This window comes from Dioscorea cayenensis, chromosome 8 (assembly GCF_009730915.1).
Source record: "Dioscorea cayenensis subsp. rotundata cultivar TDr96_F1 chromosome 8, TDr96_F1_v2_PseudoChromosome.rev07_lg8_w22 25.fasta, whole genome shotgun sequence".
In the NCBI taxonomy this organism is placed as follows: Eukaryota; Viridiplantae; Streptophyta; class Magnoliopsida; order Dioscoreales; family Dioscoreaceae; genus Dioscorea; species Dioscorea cayenensis.
Window position 1 is genome coordinate 8,849,921 of NC_052478.1, and position 21,469 is coordinate 8,871,389.

Sequence of the window (21,469 nt, forward strand, 5' to 3'; positions counted from 1 at the left end):
AATCTATACCCGCAACTAGCATCAACCATGCTCAGCCCGCAGATTGAATCAACTAATATGATTTTACAGACAAGAACGTGGGACTAACTAATATGATTTTGCTCCCTAAAAAAAGAATTAAAACAAAGGAGAAAAAAAATCGACTTCCTCCTCCCTTGCAGCCTTGTTGAACTTCTTAATGTCTAGGTTTCGTGCTCTCTCCCTTGAATTCAGTCAACACTCCTCCTTCTCCAAATCCATATTACCCGGCTTTCTCTTCTCGGATGAGAGGAATTGCATCTGTCTTTGCGGTGGAGAAATGATGGAAATCCATATTGCTCGGCCTAATCTTCTAGGATGAAAGGGAAATGTTAAAATTAGGGCAGGGTGAAGTCCACATGACTATTGGGTGATGTGGCTTTGCTGCCTTGGCAACAAAACAATGCCCCCATCGGGCACATTAGCCTAAATGACCGGATTTGGTCAGGGTCACCTGCCGTTGAAATAAAAAATTACTCTGGATACCTTTTTGATACAAATTAAAGGTGGGACACCGTTTTGAAAAATGCATTTACTATTGTCATTGTCAAATGCATTTACATGCTGATTTCATGGATTGATGCAACACCAAAGTCTAACAAAGCAGTCTAAAAGGACTGGTTGCTACTACCAAACGTAGTATGGAGTTCCTTGGACACCTCTTAGGCTCAGGCGAAGAAAGAGCAACTTCGCATGGAGAGAAGCCTGATGTCATGCTTGATTGGTATCCTAAGTCTCCTTATTTTCCTTGGGTTTGTTTTTATTTTTATTTTGTTTTGTTTTGTCTCTGGACAATTGTTTCGCTATTGTTGTCCTTTGTCAGGTTTTTAGCCAGTGGATTGTGTTGTTGTACTTTTTTTTTTCTTTTAATGCATGCTTTTTAAAAAAAATAAAAAATAATATACACAAAAGTATTATCAATTAAAATATACTTATTTGCTTTAACATCTGACAAATCCTATGTCCTCACAAATAGGACTCCAGCTCTTGTTGGGTAGGGATCTGAAATAAATAATCTTGAAGATGGCAAAATCAAACCTATTTTAAAAGTAGATACCGAACCATCCTCATATCCAATATCCAAAATCGGATCGGGTTCAATCACATAGCGGAGCTCCGTTAAGGATAAGAATTTGGCGGGAACAATAACCTGATTTTGTACACCGATCACTACCAATCTTCATCCCTACGCGCCAATCCCAATCAATCGATGCTTCAATGGAGAGATACCTCCTTCCCGTGGATGCTCCTCAAAACCCTAAACCATCTCGGAGGTACTCCATCCTCTTCTTCTTCTTCCCTTTTGTAGAATTGGTTCCAAATCCTGTTTTCCTTGATTCAATCGTCTCTCCGTTGTGCACTAGACCTCGGTGGGGGAGAAGCGTACTTGAATTGGATGGTAGGATCTCCTCCAGATACCGCCATGAAACCTCTCAGTTAATCCTTGATTCCTACGCTGAGGTATGCGTGTTCTCTTCCTTTCCCCAGCTTTGATTTTCTTGGCTGCTGAATCTAGGTCATCTGGGGTTCTCTTCCCTTCTATTTCGGATTTTAGATACTTATCCTTTATACTTTACTTATTTGGATTGGTTGTGCACCAAGCGAATTTCAGCTTTTTTTTCTTCTTTTTTATGCTTCAGTGTATATGAACGGTCTTGATGGCTGATTTTATTTTATTTTTCTTTTAATTTGTTTAACTTATTGAGCAAATGTTTCTTGTTTATTTACTCTGATTGATTTGTTTTGTTGGTGGTTTGGAAAGGTTGGGACTTTTGGGCATCACTACAGCATTGGGTTTGATATGTGTCCAACACATGTATGGGCCACTTAAACATCCTGATATTGTTGAATTATGGGATAATTATCATGTTTTATTAATGTATGCTACATATTTGTTCTCGTATGTGTCTCAGATGACGCTTTTGGCTAATGCTGTTAATCAGGATGAACCTATCTCTTCTTTGAGGTGTGTTAATTGTTGTTGCTGTTGTTCTTTTTTTCTTTTTCCTTTCTTTTCCTTCTTTATTGTTTTTTACAACTACTTTAGTATATATTTTTCTACATGATCAGGTTGGTGTGGTGTGTATATTTAGTTAGTGGATTTAATCTTATTCATAAGCAGTTTATCTTTTATGAACAACTTTCTCAGGGCGGGCATCTCCGGGTTGGAATTTGACAGCAAGGTGAAGTTTTGATAAACTTTTATATGCCCTATTTTGACACTGTATCGAAGTTTTGAAGGCTGTGAAATATTTTTAATTTTCTCTATAATGTATTGAATAACTTGTGGAGATATGCTTGAATTATAATAAAGGGCTGTGATGGCACTATGGTCTTTTTTTCGAGGGGAAATACAGACAAACCTTATGAATTATTACTAGTTCCATTGGGCTTGCTTGATTTTCTAGCAGTTCCTTTTGCTGATTCTATACATAAAGAGTTAGAGGAAGCTCCAACTTCCTATTTCTGCTCACTCAAGATTACTGTGAAATGTGAATTATGGCCATCAATTTTATTTGTTCAGTTCTCTAATGCAGGATCAGTAGTTTTATTGGCAGATTCTCGTTACTGCTGTGTATTGAAAGGGACTATGATCTCATCTACTATTCCTAAATTTTTTTTTTTTTGATAAATTAATGCTTGAATATGTACAGGGAATTTATCTGGCATCAGTAACAAAGTCAGGATGCTTAACAGTTCATGATTTTGAAAGCCTTTATTGCACAACATATGGTCCATCATCAAGTAAGGATCATTGAAATCCAACTTAGGACTCGCTTAATGTTTCTTTCTTTGTTATTTTTCTGTTATTTTCAAATGCAATGATAGATTTTCTTTAGGCTACTGAATGTGCACCATATAAAAGGATGTTAACCTTTCTTTAGTTAATGACTAATCCCCTAATAGTGTTCATTTCTCTCTCTCTCTCTCTCTCTCTCTCTATATATATATATATATATATAAGGGTTGCAAGATGAAATTGCATTCCACTTTGTGGATGTGCTGTGTATGTTCAAGTGATTGCTTAGTAACTTCTCATTTCAGGTTCATTGGAGGATGAAAAAAAGCAATTGCTGCACCACTCTACTTCACAACCACTAGGTGTTGTTCGGTGGAATCCAACAAATCAAGATGAGGTTTGAAAGAGATGCACTTCTCCTTATAATTGATGTGTTATGATGTAAGAGGATTACATATGAAACAACAGAATGTTGAAAGCTATGATTTTTTATGATCTAACAAATTCTGATTAGGAGAAAACCAATTTGGTTAAGATAAAGATGATTGGCTAAGACTAGAATAAGGAGATAAGGTGGTTAGGGTAGAGATTAGGTTGTTGTTTAAATATTTTGTTTTTATCTTAGTTTGCTATTAAAAAGAGGTCAGATGGCTTGTGCAGTTTAGAGAAGAAATAACAAGGTTTTCTTTCCCACCTTGTTTTCTTTTACTAATTTTGCTTAGATATCTTTCGGGAGGCATGTGACCCTGCCTTCTCCGATGGATTAAGTGGTATAGAGCTAAGCTTTTTCAAAGCTACTAGCTCTCCTTCCTTAGATATCTTCTGTAAGTGCCATCAACAAGGACAACAAGGAGTTCACCTAGCATGTTGATAGACGAGCAAACGAGGACACCATCTAACCTTGTCACCAAGGTCACGTCGCATGACATGAAGACTGCTTTAGTTTGGATCAAGGCCTACTGTGCAGGACCACCAGTAATGCAAGTGGCAAACATCAGTTAGCTCATAGGAACTTGAAAGGTGCAACCGTGCATGTGACACCAGTGAAGGATAGTGCATGTGTGTGAGATGACTACCCTGGTGATGATGGGTGTATGCCTTCATCTCTTCCAAAAAGGAAGTTATAAGCATTCAAGTTTGAAGTTAAGTTGAGATCGCCAGCTATGGTGGCACTATCGATGCTGAAAAGATACACACCTGGCTTCTGGAGACGGAATTTGATTTCTACTGTTATTGTAACAAGGAAAAGGTGATTTTCATGAAGCTTAAACTTGTGGAACATGCATTAGCAATTTAGCATAGTGGAAGGCCACTCTCCAAACTTATGTTGATAAGGATTTCACCTAGCGTCAATTCAAGTAACTGATCATCTAGGAATTATATCCTATGGAAGTACTAGCATGCCTTTACCAAAACTGTGATCAGTTTCTAGCGCTAGGCATGGACGCTTGGTATCTTCCTTAACTATTTAAAATTTTTCCGTAAATACACCATCGGGTTAGATAAGCTCATCAATGACGAGCTCTGTTTTTTTGTGTTTGTGATATCATCACAGCGAGCTAAATGGCCATTGCAATTGAGAGCAAGAACAAAATTTCTCCCGGGGGAAGCTATCTAGGGAGTCTACAAAGGGTTTTAATAAATTCTAAAAGAAAGACTCTAAAAAGAAAGGGCCTTATGATCCTGACTCATATTGTGATCATTGCAAAATCACAGGACATGTCAAGGATCAATGTTGGAAGCTTCATCTGAGGCTAAGACTGAAGAAGAGAGATGATTTTGGTAGACGCACAAAGGCAATCATGACAGCAACATGATTGACAAATGATGTTCCCATTTTAGTTGGACAGATTATAAAAAGTAGACACTAGCTTATCTTAAATGGGCATGTTGAAAAAGACGAACTTGTGTTTGCCAAATCCACTTAAATATGCCTAATGAGATGGAGGAGTTACTCTCTGAGATCAGGTCAACAATGAGCTGATTGATGTTATCATCCATAAATAAAAACAAACAAATCTCAGAGTCTATTCCAAAAGCTGGGCTAGTACAAAATGTAATTTGTGGTGATGGACATCTGTGCGAATTGGTGTAAGTGGTGGTGCCGCTGAATATTTGCAATCTCATTTTCAACAATCCCTACATTGGGGATCACGAACAGTATTAATTTGTTAAGAATAACTGTAGATCTAATGACAGCTTACTATGTCAAGACTTAGATCAAGGCCTGCCAAAAATTTGCTTTGTTGGTCATTTGTTTAGTTGAATCTAAGGAGACAAGCAGCAAAGTATTTAGTTTTTCTTTATTTTGCAAGGAAATGCTTGGCGAGGTCACTAATTAGTGAGCGCCATGGTCTCTTCAAAAAAGTCAAGGGATTGCCACTAAAATAGGTTGTGGAATGTGATATCTAGCTATCACCAAAGCCCAATAGTAGAGAATGAGGAGATAAAGGAACAAGTGGCAAAGTTGCTCCAGAATGGTGATATAAAACCAAGTAGCTCCCTGTGTGGTTCCCCGACCATGTTCACACCAAAAGAAAGACAATGGATGGTAAATGTGCATTGACTATTTAGCTGTCAACAAAATCACAATCAAGAATCGCTGTCCCTTGCCATTGATTGATAATATCTTTAGACTAAATGAGGAATGCTCGCTACTTGACCAAGTTGGACTTGAAGGCTGGTAATCATCAAGCCCAGATCTTGGAGGATGACACCTGGAAGACCACATCCAGAAATGACATGGCTTATCTGAGTGGCTTATCATGCCATTTAGCCTTTGCAATACTCCTGCTACCTTTATGGCATTAATGAACAACATTTTTCATACTTTCCTGGATGATTTTGTGATTGTTTATCTCAACAATATCCTCATCTATAGTCGGTCATAGGAAGAGCATTTGACATGCATTAAGAAAGTTTTCATGCTAAGCAAGAAACACCAAATCTAGTTGAACCCTAAAAAGTGAGTTTGGTAAGCAAAACCTGATTTATCTTGGATTTGTGGTGAGTGGCGTTGAGTTTCAATGGTACAGAGCTTTATGGACTTTTGTTAATATGTTCGAAAGTTTATCAGACATTTTCTATCATTGTTACCCCACTGCATACATTGACAAAGGCTAACTAAAAGTTTGAACAGAGTTCAAAACATGAGGATATGTTTTGACTTTTGTAGAGGAAGATATGCAAGGTGCTTGCCGTTGCCTTGCTAAATCTACAATGATCCTTTGAATTGGAGGACGTGTTAAGATTGTTATGACAATATAGGATTAGATAAAGCAGGGTCGCAGCAAAAGAAATTGAAAAATAATATATTGAGAATAAAAGACAAATTTTAAGTGGAAACCCCCTAAATAAATTAAACTAAAAAACCACGGGAAGGGATAGAAGATCTTTACTAAGTGGGAAAATTTTGGGGTTACAAACTTTCTATTTGTAAGGAGCAAACATCTACCCTCTCATATAATAGGAGAAAAATACTAACTATCAAAAAATTAATTTTTCTCACTTTCCCAATTTTCCCTCGCTCTCGCTTTCTTTCTTTCACCTAGTGCAACGAAGGCTTCATCGTCTATGCCTTTTTATAGGAAGCGTTGGATGAGCTTAAAGAATTGATTAACTCACCTAATCTCACTTACCAACCAAATATAGATGCGGTCATTTTTGAAAAGAAAAAACCTCACATGTGTGCAGTCATCACCATGTGATAATTTAGCCAAAATGTTTGACTTTAACAAGGATATGCTATGGGGGCTATGTTGATGATAGACGGCTGGCTTGTGCCATACTACATCGAAATGTTTGAGGGGTCCAAAAGAACTACCTAATTTGTGACAAGGAACTCCTAACAGCACACCAGAGTGAAACACTGGCTGGTCTACCTTCTAGGTAAGGAGATAGTGGTGTACACAAACTAACATCTTCAGCACATCCAAGCATAGTTAAAATTGCACCAAGCGCATCACATGAAATGGATGACTTACAACAAGTCAATATGTTGATCAACTACAAAAAATGCATCCACGACTAATTGGTTCATATGCTATTAAGACCATTAGTGCTAGCACTTTGCTTATTTGTATTTACGTAAGTTCAACCAAGTTTTCATGAGTTTGCCAGCTTGTGTACAGTAGATTTTGATGTTCAAGCTGTGTTGGTTGATGCCAAAGCAGGGCAATATAATTTGTTTTGCAGGGTGGTTTACTATGCAAGGGCACATTATTGTGTGTACCTAAAGAGGATGATCAAGCACAATGGATTTGAGAAGCCCATACTTTGAAGGGGGTTGTTCATTTTGGAGTGAAGAAAACCTTACAGAATCTCCAGCCTCAGATGCCAAATGCTATGGTGTGATTGTCACACCCCGAACCCAGCGTGGCGAGCCTGAGACACTGACAAACGGCCACACACTTATGGGCCGAAGCCCGGTAGGCATACAAGGCCTCGCAGCCTATACAGAGCATAATTATACATAATATACAAATAGCAAAATAACACAAGTCTCTAAAACCAAATGTTTAAGGTTTAGGATACAGGGCCAAAGTCTAGGACATAACAATTACAACAACAACGACAAATGGGTGCTAGAACAACCACAATTCAAAAGGAAATTCACACGCTACTTGATGACCAAGCTAGGCTGATCTTTGCAAGACCTTAGCAGAAAGATGTGATGCACTATAGAAAGACATTTGATTATTCCTGTTAACCCATTGGTCTTCTAGTGCATGTTCTGTCTATACATATCAGGGTTTATTTAAGAGTTGCCTTCAGTCAACTTCTTCCAGTTGCTTGAACATGGCAATTGTGTTTTTCTCGTATTACACAGAGTATGACTAGATTCAGATGAGGATGGAAAAATCAATAATTTATTATAGAGACCAAATGGTGGTGATTTACTAATTATGACTTGTTAATAGAAAATTAGCATTGCAAATTATGCGTGAACGCCTTATCTGTATACATCTTGTTATGATAGTTATCAAAAAGGTTATGTGCAGGTACATGATGAGCACCTTAGGAATGATTTTATTGTCAACAAATATCATCTTTTATGATTTTTTTGTTTTGGTTGAGTTATGCTGTGTGCACTTCTAAGTTGTGCATTTACATGCTATTTGTGAGTTTGCAATTGTATCGATGTACACCTTCCACTTTTTTCTTACATTTGTGGAGGGGAGAGATAGATATCTTAACTTCTGGTGGTTTATCTCTGCAGGTTGCTTGTGCATCTAGACAAGGCAACAAGGTTCCTATTTTTGATATTGGCTATGTATCATCTGAACCCATTGAAGTTAAGTTTCTTTTTAGTTTTCTTTTCTATGCTAACCATTTACTTTCTTGCTTTGATATAGTGGTTTAAAGGTTTTATTTTCTTTCTATTCATGTCAGTGTGAAGGCTGCGTACTGTGTACCTTATGATTCTAACCTAAACTTAAACCCTTAGTTATCTTCTTTGCTGTGTTACATCATGTTGAAGGGGAGTTTGTGGTGTCCTTTTGGCATGTAGCTTTAGTTTATTTGTTGTAAATACACAAAATATAATGGATTTGGTAAACAATCAACAGAAATATCTATCTTTTATCTTGTGTCAATCATAGTTGTGAACTTAACATCAGACCACCTGTAATTTTTCTTTGAAACTTTTAGCTGCAATATTCTTTTTTGTTAATGCTAGATGAATTTAGAATAGGAAATGTCCTTAATAATGACATGATAACACATGAGAAGTCTTTAATAAGATGATGATGCAACTACTTTCTGGATTTTTTTTTCTGTCATCTAATTTGCTGCATGGCCAATTGCATCATAATTTTCTATTTGCTGCTAACTTAGGTGTTAGAGAAAGGGAAGCCGAAGAATTCTCGACAAGATTGTGAACGCCACATTGGATTGTCTGACATTATTTTTCCTTCAGTCGACAAGTCAAGGTTAGGAGCTGCATATGAAAAACCAGTTACGAATGAAACCAATTGGATCTTGTATTACTGGAAATATTCAGAGACCAGTAATTAATTCATAATACGACTGACACCTATTTTCATTTTCAATTCATTAGTGTGTTTTTAAAAACTTTCTTTTCTCTGTAATGTGACCTGTATTTACTTTTTAAGTAAACCCATTTTGTCGGATTGCTATCACTATGAATTTGCCTTTCCAAACTTTATCACTGATGGTTTATATTTCTTTCTTTTTTTTTTTTTGTTTTTTGGAAATGACCTTTTTTCTCTTTCCTATTCATTTTATTCCAGGTTTTTTTCATCTGGTCTAGATGGTGTTGTCTATGGATGGGATAGACGGATTAGTCCTCTTCCTTATCTTGAGCTCACAAATAATTCACAAACTCAGCTAACCAGTCTTCAGTTAGACATTGAAGATCGAGTGAGTCATGCCAACCTAAACTTCTTTCATTGGGATCATAACTTAAACCTAAAATGAAGTACAACTTGAGCTTGACTACATATGAGCTTTGATATTATCCTACATCAAATTTTTATTTCCAAGTCTTGTTTTAGTTATTATTTGTTGGGGCAGAACATCATTGTTCTGGACTATCGAGTGATAAGTTATATTTGCTGAGTTCTCAAAAATTACACTAAATGTGTTTGATATTATGGTGGATATAGCTGGAGAGCTACAAATGAGAAAATTCCTTTGGGGAATTGCATAGCACTGTAACTGGAAATTTAGCCATGATTTTTAGAGCTAATAATCGTAATGGATAGGAAAGGAGACACCCAATAACTTTCATGAATTATGTTATTGAAGTTAAAAGCTTATATTTCAATTATGCAATCAAAGACCCATAGTTTTTGAACTTGATATTGCAGGTGGTATTTGCAGCTGGACAAAATGGGATTATCTATGCTTGGGACCTGCGTGGAGGCAGGACTTCTCTTGCTTTTCAGAGTCATAACGAGGTGTATTTCATGATTAATTTTCTTCAAAATTTTATTAAGTGATTGGATCTCAGTTATTAGATATTCTCCTTCATGCAAAAAATTTGTACTGATGACTTGAGGCACTGCATTTTCCCATGGAGCCTTCCTAACTTAGATTAGTAGTTCATAAAGGATTTTGATGAACTTACTTCTTTGTGCTGAAATATTTCTGATGGTTAAAATTTTAAGTGGTTTCCCTTGGGAAGAACTACTTGAAGAATTTGCTTTACAATAGGATGTTCAGATATGTAATGCAATTGACAAGTTTGGGCTGGAGCTCTGTTCTAGATGATATCGTGGCATTTTTTATGGGTTGCAAACACAAGTCACTTCCCTTTTTCCTTTTTGGCACTGATGTTTCTCTAATCCTCAAACTCTCACTTGGAATGGGGGTGCTCTACTGACTCTTCTTTGTGATTGTAATGATAGTATTGAATATTGTTCGTGAGAAGCCTGTAAATTTTGTGGTTCATGAGTAAAATTAACAAGCAAAGGCCAGACAAATATTATACAATGGATAGAATTTATTTCATTTATTCTCAAAGCATAAACTTTGACATCTTATTTGGTATTTAGAGTCGATTCTGACTTATTTTTTTTATGTCTATTTATGTGAATGAACAAGTGGTCTTTATGCTGAAAATCTACAAAACCATTTGTTTTTGGATTATTGTGGCAGGTATATTACCCACTTCTGGCATCGTTTAAGTTATCAGCAATGTTGGAAAGAATTGCGCCATTGAAGGTTTGTAGATAATATATTTCCTCAGTTATGGTAATGCTTCTACCATGCAGCTACGTAAGTTGTGCTGATCCTTTGTGAGATACAGTGATACCCCTACTTGCTTCATATTTCTAATGTTTATCTCTGTGTCTTTCCTTCTAACAACAATGTTATTTATGAATTTGTTTTTGTAGCCATTACTTAAGAAAGTTTAGATGAAAATACCTGCAAAAATTCACATTAATGATCATATGAGTCTGTCAGATCGTCATTCTTGGAACATTTTTTATCTAATTGTTTCATCTTATAGTTTCTTGTTCACATTTTAGGCCCAATTGAACATAATATCTAGGGGTATTCATTCAATCAACTTTGATCCATCTTGCCGTCACCAGCTAGCATTTCATCTCTATGATGGCTGGTAAGTCTGAAGATAATCTTAAATGTGTCTATTCCATATGTAATCATTTAATGCAATTATTTGACCTCACTTGTCATGTCAATTCCTTATTTTGTGTTATTCTGTATATGCAGTCTAATGATATACAGTTTCTGTAGACTTGCCATTTGATTTCATTATAATATAAATTATGAGGAAATATGTAATTTTGCAATCTTTCTATGGTTCTTTACTTAATTTTGATGAAGATTAGAATATTGTGAGTAGCTTCAATTCTTGCTTTTATGGTATGAATATTCTCTATATATGCTGGTATGAAGCTGACATTTCTCGACTATTTTTATTTTTCCAGGTCTGGAGTCTTGAATCTCAACAGCTCCAGTGTAACACACGTACACTGCCCTCCTTCTTGGTTGTAAGTGTGAATGAACTAATTGCTGTGTGTTTGTGATGAGTACCTTTTTCTTGCCAACCGCTGAGTGCTAGGCTCATTGTTTATCTAAGCAGAGATGATCAGGAATTATCATCTGCTCCCTCAGATTTGAGAAAGCCATGTTGGTTGCCAACTTCTTCTGTAAGAGCTCTATTTACACTTTTGTGCATATATTATACTGTCTCAATCAACAATTTTTAGTTTTATACTGTTGAGTATGTGACCATATTTTTTCCATAAGAAGAACTGAAGAAGATGGGTTACTTTTCTGAAGATTCTGCTTTACAGCTCTGGTATTGTGCCGCTGCTTTACGGCTCTGGTATTGTGCCAAAGGCACTGGACCTTAATTTGTATGTTTTGAAATCGAGCTTTATCAGATGTGAGAAAAGTGGTTATTAAGCTCACTTGACATTTGGAGGCAACCTTAGATAGTTTGTGCGTCATGCATTCCTGTATGAATATACTACAACCACTAGCAAACTGCCAAACACAATGGCAGATTCTCATTTGCATAAATATGTTTTAATAACTAATGGGAACTTTGAGAATTTGAACTTTCGTACTTTATTCTGCAGATCTACACTGTTGGTTCCTCCTCCAGTAATGGCCTATATCTGCTGGATTTCTTTCCAGATGCAAGTTCCGCATGCCATGTAGATTTCAAGTAAGTCCTCTCACTTCACTGAACCTCTGATCAAAGTGTACAATGTATGCAAATTTGTTGTCATTGTTTCTTGAAAGTTGATGTGGTTTATCCCGATCATATTATTCAACCTAGCATGAATAATAATGTTAGCATTTTTGAATCATTTAAGTGGCCTAAGATAGTTATTTTCTTGCAAGCGCTCTTTTAAAAACTTGATGTATTTGTCTTGTCTGCAGTGAGGAAGTACTGGACAATGCGGATGAAAATAAACGAACCGTGCGTAATAGATTTCTTCCGCTATCACAAAGTGTACTAGTTTGTGCTGCACATCCACTCAATGGCACCATCATTGCTGGGACTAAGGTTAGTATCAGATTAGTTTCAACTCTGAAGAGGAAATGAAACCTAGGACATTATAATAGTTCTTTAAACGCACAATTGTTAAATGACAAAATTGGTCAACAGTTATAACCATTTCAAAACCAACAACAAATATAACAAATCTTGTGTTTCATTTGTATTTTATTTAGTGTGTTTTCAACTTTTCACATTATAAACTGAATGATTTTTCTTTATTCATGTCAGGACTCCTCTCTGCTGCTTGTTTCTCAAAAACATGAAAATGTCTAATCACTCAAATTCCATCTTGTTGATGCCTATATTTTGAAGCTTCCTGAAGTGTTGAGAAGTGATTAAGATAGCAGGTGGAATCAAATAGTGTTAATTTTAAAGGTTTTGAAGGTGATGGCAGAGAAAGAAAATCAATGGCTATTGAGGCTCTGCAATTGAGGTCAGAGCTTTCGTGTTTTTAATAAGTAAATTTATTGATAATTTACTTATTTTTTTTGGAAATAAAATTAACTTTTTTTTTAAATTTTTTTTATGCATCCATTTATGATAACAGTATGCAATTTAAAGGTGTTGTGAAAGAGAAGAGAATGGAGCTATTTACGGAAGAGATCAAATAAATTATTACAATCGATTTCCTCTCTTATATATTTTATTATAATAAATTAAATTATTATCATAGACCTTGTTACATAACATATTTTAATAAATAAATCATTAGAATAGATATTGCTGCTTTTGCAATATTAAACGAAATATTTCTAAACAGAATCCCTTAATTAAAATTAATTCAGTCAAATATATAGGTTTCTAACTGGTTCGAAACTTGAAAGGTGGTTGGCATAAATGCAGTCGGATGTGAGCAGGTCTTTCTAGTTAAACAAAAATTTGATGGTTTTCTTGAGCGCCACAAAGTGCATTTTGTTGCTAATAGCTTTAATCAACAACTAAGCGTTGACTATTTTGATATATTTTGTCTTGTTTTTTTCGTGCATTGCTTGGAATGCTAATGAGGATACATATATTAGGGCATGTCATTTGTATCATACATTTATTATTATTATTGATTAATAATAAGTATTTCTTTTTATATTTATATAAAATTTTGTATTAGAATATTAATAAGTATTGAATATTATAGTGCATGTGTATGAAGTTATACTTTTTATTTTTTATGGGATAAGAAGAAGGACACTAGTAGGGTTTAATACTTGTACACTTTAATGGTTCACAAATCGGAAAATTTTTAATTGTGTATTGAAAATTCATATAAATTTGTATGGCATATGTTTGATAAAGAGTGCTAGTTGGATACTATGGAATAATGTGAGCACATATCATAGATACATTGATGAGATTGGTATATTGAAATATGATTCGTAACAATCCAATCGCATGGGTTTTATTCATTGACCATCAATGATTGGAATTTTAATTATGATCATGTGGCTAGACCTTAGATCTAAGGTATCATGAGTTGTTAGGCCTATGTTACCCTTTGATAGGGAAAATTTAAACTATAGGTATATCGGGTAAGTAGCAATTATGAGTGGTCACACAAAAAAAAAAAAATGTTCTCTCGGAAGTAAACGAGATAATACCCTATGCAATCATGAGTAGGTAAGATAAAAAGACTTTGGTCAAGGTGAACAAACTAATTGTGTGCAACATGATAGGTAATTTGGTAATTTTATTTTAATATGGTTATTTGCATATAATCGAGTTTACTAAGTTTGACATTTTCTAAGACTCTCAGTTAGGATAGAAGAATGAGGGGTTTATACACATATGATAATCATTATTGAAAAGGTTTGTAATGATCTATTCATTCTTGTTCAATTGGGTAACGATGTGGAGACACGAGACTGGTTAGATATCACTCACATCCTTTGATATCCTTTCGTTGCTAATTGGGATGAACCTACATAGTCACAACTAAAAGAATTGATAATCATACTAAGTTTGAGCATACGGGTAAAATTGTTATTTTGAATTTTACTTTATGGGATGAAGTGAAATGGTAGATTGAGCTAGGTTTTTGTTTTAAGTTTAAATTTTAATTAAAATTCTATGGAATCAAATAATTAATTAAAATTATAATGGCTTGTAGACCAAAATTACTCTTTGGGGTCATGTAAATCATTGTGCCTTCACAATGACATTATGGTAATCATGCTTAATAAAGTTTATGTATAAATATGACTTATTTTTAACTCCCAGCAGCTGACTCTCTTTTTCTCGTGAGTAATTCCCCAATTTTACTTTCTAACTCTAGCCACCACATTGGAAAGAAAAAGAATGTTGTTTCTTATTTACGATCTGCGATCCAGAGGCGTGGGATTTTTGTTTGACATTAGGAGATCAAGAATGATCTGATGAACACATTAGACATTTCATGAGGTAATTTTTCAGATATGACATTATTTGAAAATGAAATAAAATAAGATGTTCCTCAAATTTGCTAATTGATGTCGCAATTTGTCTTTGCTTCCGCTTGTATATGATTTTATTAAATGTTTTTGCAATAATTCTGATAGTGGTATTAGAGACAAACTAGTTAATTTGATGAACGCAAGGTCTAATCATATGATTATATTATTGTTTCAAATTTAGTGGTTCTATAAAATAAAAAAAATAGTGATAAAATTGGATTTTATACCTGATTTATTGATGACCTTGATTAGGGTTTAATTATTGTACTTTATTTTCTTGATTTCTTGATGTTCAATGTTAATAAAACATCAAAAAATTTAGATCTAAAGAGACTTCCGGAGGCTACGAGCAAGGTCGCGTAGGAGGTGCAAATGCTCATTCGGCACAAGCCTCTCACATGTAGGTTGCACGCAGGCCCCGAGTGAGCTTCCTATGCGACCTTACGCTGTCAGCCTACAGGCATCTCTTCCAGATCTCAATTTCTAGAGGTTTTATTAATGTTTCATATCAAGAAATAAAAAAAGAACATTAAGTAAACCCTAGTCAAGAGAATCAAGAAATCGTGTATAAAATCCAATTTTATCATGTTTTTTTTTTTTTCAATTTTATGGAACAACCAAATTAGAAACACTAATGTAATCATATGATTAGACTTTGTGTTCATCAAATCAACTAGTTTGCCTATGATATCACTATTAAAATTATCGCAAAAAAATTCAATAAAATCAGATACTAGCGGAAGCAAAAAGCAAAAACAGATTGTGATATTAATTAGCATATTTGATGAACACCTTATTTTATTTAATTTTCAAAGAATACTAGATCTTAAAAATTACCTCTTGAAATGCCGAATTCATTATTCGAATCTTTCATGATCTCCTAGGCTCCTAGCATCGAACAAAGGTTCCACTCCTCTAGATCACATGTTAGAATTGAGAAACAACTTCTTCCTTTCCAATATAGCGACTAGGGTTAGAAAGAGAGTGAGATTGGAGAATTTATCTCACAAGAAAAAAAAATTGACGGCTAGGGTTGAAAATGAGTCATATTTATATATAAAATTCATTTTTTTAAGGAGTCATATTTATATATAAAATTCATTTTTTTAAGGAAAAAAAATCATTAAGCATAATTGTTTTTATATGTAATTCATGATTGTTTAGCGGATTACCCCTTTTTAAAAACAATCTAATTAAATTCATTTAACACAATAAATGAATTTCACCAATGTTATCCATGATTGTTTTATTCTTTGAAGTGTTGAGCCTAACAAGCAAACGTGGAGCAAGAAGCCGTTGTGAAGTACTATTTACATATTTGTATGGAGTGCAAAACTATGGGATAGATTAGAATTTTTATGTGCTTTGGATTGGTCCATTGGGTTGGGTTAATCTTAGAGATTCATGATCGTATGGGTATGATATGTTGGATGTGCATGTATATGATATATTCCATAAATATGTTTGGTGTCAAGTGAGACTTAATTAATCAAATGCAAACAAATTTTCCCAAAAGACAAAATTAAGTTGAAGGACATGGATGCTTTGGCTCTCCACTAAGCTTAACGAAGTCTAACATAAATATGACTCCTTTTTAACCCTATGCCCTGACTCTTTTTTCTCCTGAGATTAATTTCTTAATCCTCTCCCTTTCCAACACTAGCCGATATAATAGAAAGGAAAAGATGGTTGTTTTTAAATTCCAACGTGCAATCTAGAGGCGTGGGACTTTTGTTAGACGCTAGGAGATCAAGAATGATCTGATGAACGAATTTAGCATTTGAAGAAGTGATTTTTTTTTTTTTTTCAAATATGATGTTCTTTGAAAATTAAATAAAATATATTGTTCATCAAATTTGCTGATTCATATCGCAATCTGTCTTTGCTTCCGCTTGCATATTATTTTATTGAATGTTTTTGCAATAATTCTAACATGTTGCTTGTCCTGTTACTATTCATTTGGTTTCTTACTTATACTTTATCCCAAAATGCAATATTTGTTAATCTGATGTTAAAAACGCATTTCTCAATGGTACTCTTCTAGATGAAGTTTTTATGCATAGCCTTAAGGATGTCAGGATCCTTCTCAATCTCTTTAAGTATGTCACATGAAAAAGGCCTTTTATGTATTCACTCATAGTACTACAGAATCTTCCTTGTTTGTTTATGGCAAAGATCATGCTTGCATGATGCTTTTATAATGTGTTGGTGATATTATCTTAAACGCTCTTCTTTTGAATGATTGGAAAGCTTTCTTATTCAACTTAATTTGTAGTCTTTTATGACAGAGTTAGACTACTATCCTATTCTCTGGGGCGAAGTTCTACAAAAAGACACCAGATTATTTTTATACCGGTCCAAACATGGTAAAAATTTTTTATAGATGTTTGGTTCTCAATCCTATTCATGAAAAATAACTGTTTTCTAAAGATGGTGTGCCACTTCACTTCAGGATGCATCTGAATTTCCAAGCATGGTATTAGCCATTCAAATACTTGACTTTGACTCGCCTGCTTTTCTTATGTTGTAAAACTCTATCTATCAATTCCTTTATAATCCAACTGATTCTCATCTTCAAATTGCCAACAGAATCCTTAGTTATCATGCAAGTGTACTTAAATTATAGACTTATTGTTTATCCTTTGTGTGGTGCTGAGGTTGTTGCTTTTTTGGATGATGATTCAGTCAATTCCTTAATACTCGAAATAGCACCACTGATTATGCTTTTTCATAATGTCGGAACTCTTATTTCATGGGCTTTAAAGAAACAACACACTCTCCTTTTTCAGCCAAGGTTAGAATATCGAGCTATTGTATATTTTATTTTCGAAGTTTGTTAGGTTCTTAATATTTTGAAGGAGTGTATCGTTCGGTTATTCACTCTGCATTTGTTTTGTGATAATGTCAATACCATTTATTTGTTTGCTAATCATATGTTTCATGCTCACACTAAATATTTGAAGATTGATTTTTTACTTTGTTCAGGAAAAAAGTGGCCAATCAAATATTTTTCACATTCCAGTTATTACATCACTAGCTTCATTTTGGCCCAACTCAACCTAAGGGAAGATATTAAGAAAATATTTGATCTGTGTTCCTAAATTGTACACATCTTTGAAATCAGATGATTGTATTTTTAAATTAGGAGATTGATTGTATTCTAAGTTAGATTAGACCATGTACATATACCCCCTCACAAAGCTAATACATGATAATAAAAATTTCAATCATTCTTCTGCTAACACATACACCTGCGTTCATTCAGTGAAGAGAGATGGTACGTAGAGCTGTTGACAGCAATGTGAAACTATTATTTGTACTCTGATTTCTTATCAATAAGTACAGTGGTCAGTCACAAAATTGAAAATCCTTGTGATATTGTCCCACTTCTTCCTGTGCACATGAGTTGGGTGGGCCTTGCGCATAGAAAGCATGAGCAATAAACCAATGGCAGTTGAGGCCAGTGTTTTTGTATTTTTCACAAGTAAATTTATGGAGAATTTACTTATCTATTTTACACAAAATAAATAAATTAGTTACTTAACTATTCACCAACTCCCATTTGGATTATTAAATTATAAAAAATTTTAACTGAGTATCATAACTTTAGATTCGTGTTTAATTTTGTTATCCAAGCTAACTCTGTTAATGGTGTGTTGCTGTGATATGTCACGTTATACTCTTTTGCCATATCAACATGCCATGTGAAGAAAAAATCAAATTAAATAAGAGAGATTGTTTCAACCTATTTGATTGAAAAAAATTCAAAAATTCAAATATCAAATTACTTTTTGTTTATATGATATGAAGGACTAGTTATATGAGTTACTATCTTCAAGATAAAGAGCGATTTTCTCCATGTGACATGCTAATGTGGCAAAAGAGCATGACGTGGCATGTCACATTAGCACGCCATTAACGGACGTAGTCCGAGTGACCCAATTTGACGCAAATATAAAGTTAGGGTATTTAATTGAAATTTTTTATAATTCGATGACTCAAATAGAAGTAATTGAATAGTTGGGTGATTGTTTAAATAATTTTCTAAAAAATCAAGTTTTTATCAGTTTTGCACATCTAATTATAAAAATAATATACAATTTAAAGGTGATGTGAAAGTAAAGAAAAGGGAGCCATTTACAGGAGTTGGGTAAAAGTCAGGGGGAAAAGTGTAAGGGTTTTACCTTATGCGCTCGGCGGAGGATGGTTCCATGCCAAGGGAGGATGACCGATGAAGCCAAGATAGGTCAAAATCCAAGTCTGAACAAGACGTTAGTCGTCTGGTGGCCTATGTGCGGGTTGCGCCGCATAGGATCAAGAATCCCCGCCAGGGGTGCCGAGTGAGGGGTGCGCGGGAATGGTGCCTTACATTACCGGGAGCTCGCTAGGCAGCGCGCATGGCGTGATGCGCGTGGTGATGGGATCGCGACCAAGGGACCGGGATGATCTCATGATCATAGATATTTGGCTAAGTATGTGCCAAAGAAGCCAGATTGGTATTAGTATCGGCGGTATGGTCGATATAGACTTGTACGATCGATCAGCGGATTGGGCGGGCGGAGTGGGAGCTCTTAGCCAGCCGTGGGCCAGCATGACACGAGGCGCATGGGCGTTATCGAGTGCCTTTACCGAGAGGAACGGCCGAGTGCCAGACTGACTACCGATGGGCATCGGCACCCTTGGGCTGACAGGCGGGCGCTACCGGCAGGCTGGGGCGCGTCAGCAGGGTGATACCGAGGCTGTTACCGATCAGGTGAACAGTACTGTTGGGCGGGACTGTAGCACGATCCTGATGGTGGTCGGCTGAGTCTGGGGCAATGTAGTAGTGTGTTTTCTTGCACTGTAGCACTGTGCTTGTTGTGATGGGACAACTTAGTATATCTTGGCCATTGGATCAAGGGTCGGTGCCCTTATCCATTGAGAGGGTTTGGCTATAAATATCCCTCTCCTTCCTTTTGAGATGGCAGCTAGAGAACTTGGGCGAGTTTGGCTTCACTTGGGGTAAAGCTAGCTCTCAAGGGCTTTGTTCACCTTCATTCCTTGGGGGAGTGAAGGTCTTGGCTGTGTCAGGTGGCTCATGGTGTATCTTGGATTCATTCTAATTGAGAGTTTATTCTTTTCTCTCTAGTTTCTTGTCTTGAGTTTGTCCCTTCTGGTATCATGGTGTGGTGGGCGGTTGGAACTTCTTGGACCCTGGTCATGATGTCTTTGATGATGCTTGTATGCTTGTTTGCCTTGTTTACTTGATAGACATCATTGCTTGCTTGTTTTCTTGGGTTGTTTTTGTCCTGGATTCTTAGAGGCTGGCTCGGCGGCTTGGTGGTGTGACGAGCGCCGCACGGTGGTCGTTGACGTGATCGGGAGAACCGTGACAAAAAGGAAGAAGGGAGACAGAAACTCATCAATTAACAGTATCAACAACAGTGTTAATGAATTGTGTGGCTTTTGAAACAAATTTGTGGGTTCTGTTTGAGTTTTTATAAATTTTGATTAAAATATTATTTATCCCACTTTCAACTATACTTCTATTTATAAGCATGTAACCCTATGCACATTATAGTTGATTGACACTGTGATGAAGATCCAACACATCATTGGATTAAAATTCAACGGTCCTGATGAATGTTCGTAGATAATGTGCCTTTATATATATATATATATATATATATATATTTGATCAAATAAATTTTTAAAACAGATTTCTGCACTTATATAATATATTGTAATAAATTAAATTAATATCATAGACCTTTTTATTTGCACAATATAGTTTAACAAACAAATTGTTAGGATAGACATCCTTATGCAATATTAGACATAATATTTCTATTCGTTATATCTTAATTGCTATTAAATATAAAGATTTGTTTCCTTCTAACAATCATATTGGAAATAAGCACTCTGATATATATATAAAATACTAAAAAGGGTCATGTGATATGGCAAACTAATTGATGATTGACATGCCTAATCATCGGTCTTTGTACCAACCAAGAAAGAATGAGACATCACCTTCACATTTTCATAATTTCATTGCATGATACCTTACTTGCAGTTAATAGAGTCAAATATAGGGTGGGGTTGGACAGCATCCCTTGTTTCCCTTGCAGGGGAATCTTTGCTTGCTCCTATGCATACCCATCATGTTAGAGCATGCATATGGGTTAATGATTACCCCCTCGGAGTAATCAATATTTTAAATACAATTCATGAATTTAAACATTAAATTATAATAATAACATTGATTAATAGTTAACATAAATTATTTAATTTAAATATTTAATCCTAATAATTAAAGTGAAATGGTATATTCATCTATGGTGATACATCTAATTAAATAAAAATAATTAATTTAAATGATTAATTATAAAATTAAAATAAATAATGATATTTAAAATATTTTATAAATAAAAAAATTATTTCTTTATATTAAAAATATAGAAGTAAATTTATCGCATATTATTTATCACATATTAAATTAAATTTATCACATATTATTCTGTTATTTTTTCATTCTCAATCAATTATTTTTTTAACCAAACACATTTTTTATTTTTTATTTTTTTTTTCATTTTTTTTTGACAAAGTTGACAAGCGACAAAGTAAAAAACAAACGAATACGGAGGTGCACTTACCTTCATTCTAGTTACCTTTCCCATCCTATTCCCATTTCTCCATATTCAACCTAAGCAATCTAATATGTTGAAAAATTCTAAAGAGAGTTATGTGATATTGCAAAACTAAATGATTTACATGCCTAATCATGTCTATGTACCAACCAAGAAA

The 21,469-nt window shown here is 34.9% G+C and overlaps 1 protein-coding gene across 3 annotated transcripts; it reads left to right on the forward strand.

The window, feature by feature from the left end:
• Nucleotides 1-1,138: 1,138 nt before the first annotated feature.
• LOC120266449 lies at nt 1,139-17,049 on the forward strand. Of its 3 annotated transcripts, none has more exons than XM_039274079.1 (19): nt 1,139-1,292; nt 1,383-1,479; nt 1,781-1,834; nt 1,932-1,984; nt 2,168-2,201; nt 2,673-2,763; nt 3,064-3,155; nt 7,977-8,051; nt 8,594-8,688; nt 9,010-9,139; nt 9,589-9,678; nt 10,379-10,444; nt 10,753-10,844; nt 11,176-11,238; nt 11,331-11,397; nt 11,833-11,921; nt 12,140-12,266; nt 12,489-12,693; nt 16,959-17,049. In XM_039274079.1, exons 1-18 carry the CDS (start codon nt 1,237-1,239, stop codon nt 12,531-12,533), a joined length of 1,416 nt encoding a protein of 471 aa, XP_039130013.1. In that variant the 5' UTR covers nt 1,139-1,236; the 3' UTR covers nt 12,534-12,693; nt 16,959-17,049. The 3 variants fall into 3 exon arrangements, with proteins under 3 accessions (XP_039130013.1, XP_039130012.1, XP_039130014.1); XM_039274078.1 differs by having other exon boundaries at nt 16,972-17,049; XM_039274080.1 differs by lacking the exon at nt 16,959-17,049 and adding an exon at nt 15,943-16,444.
• Nucleotides 17,050-21,469: the final 4,420 nt, after the last annotated feature.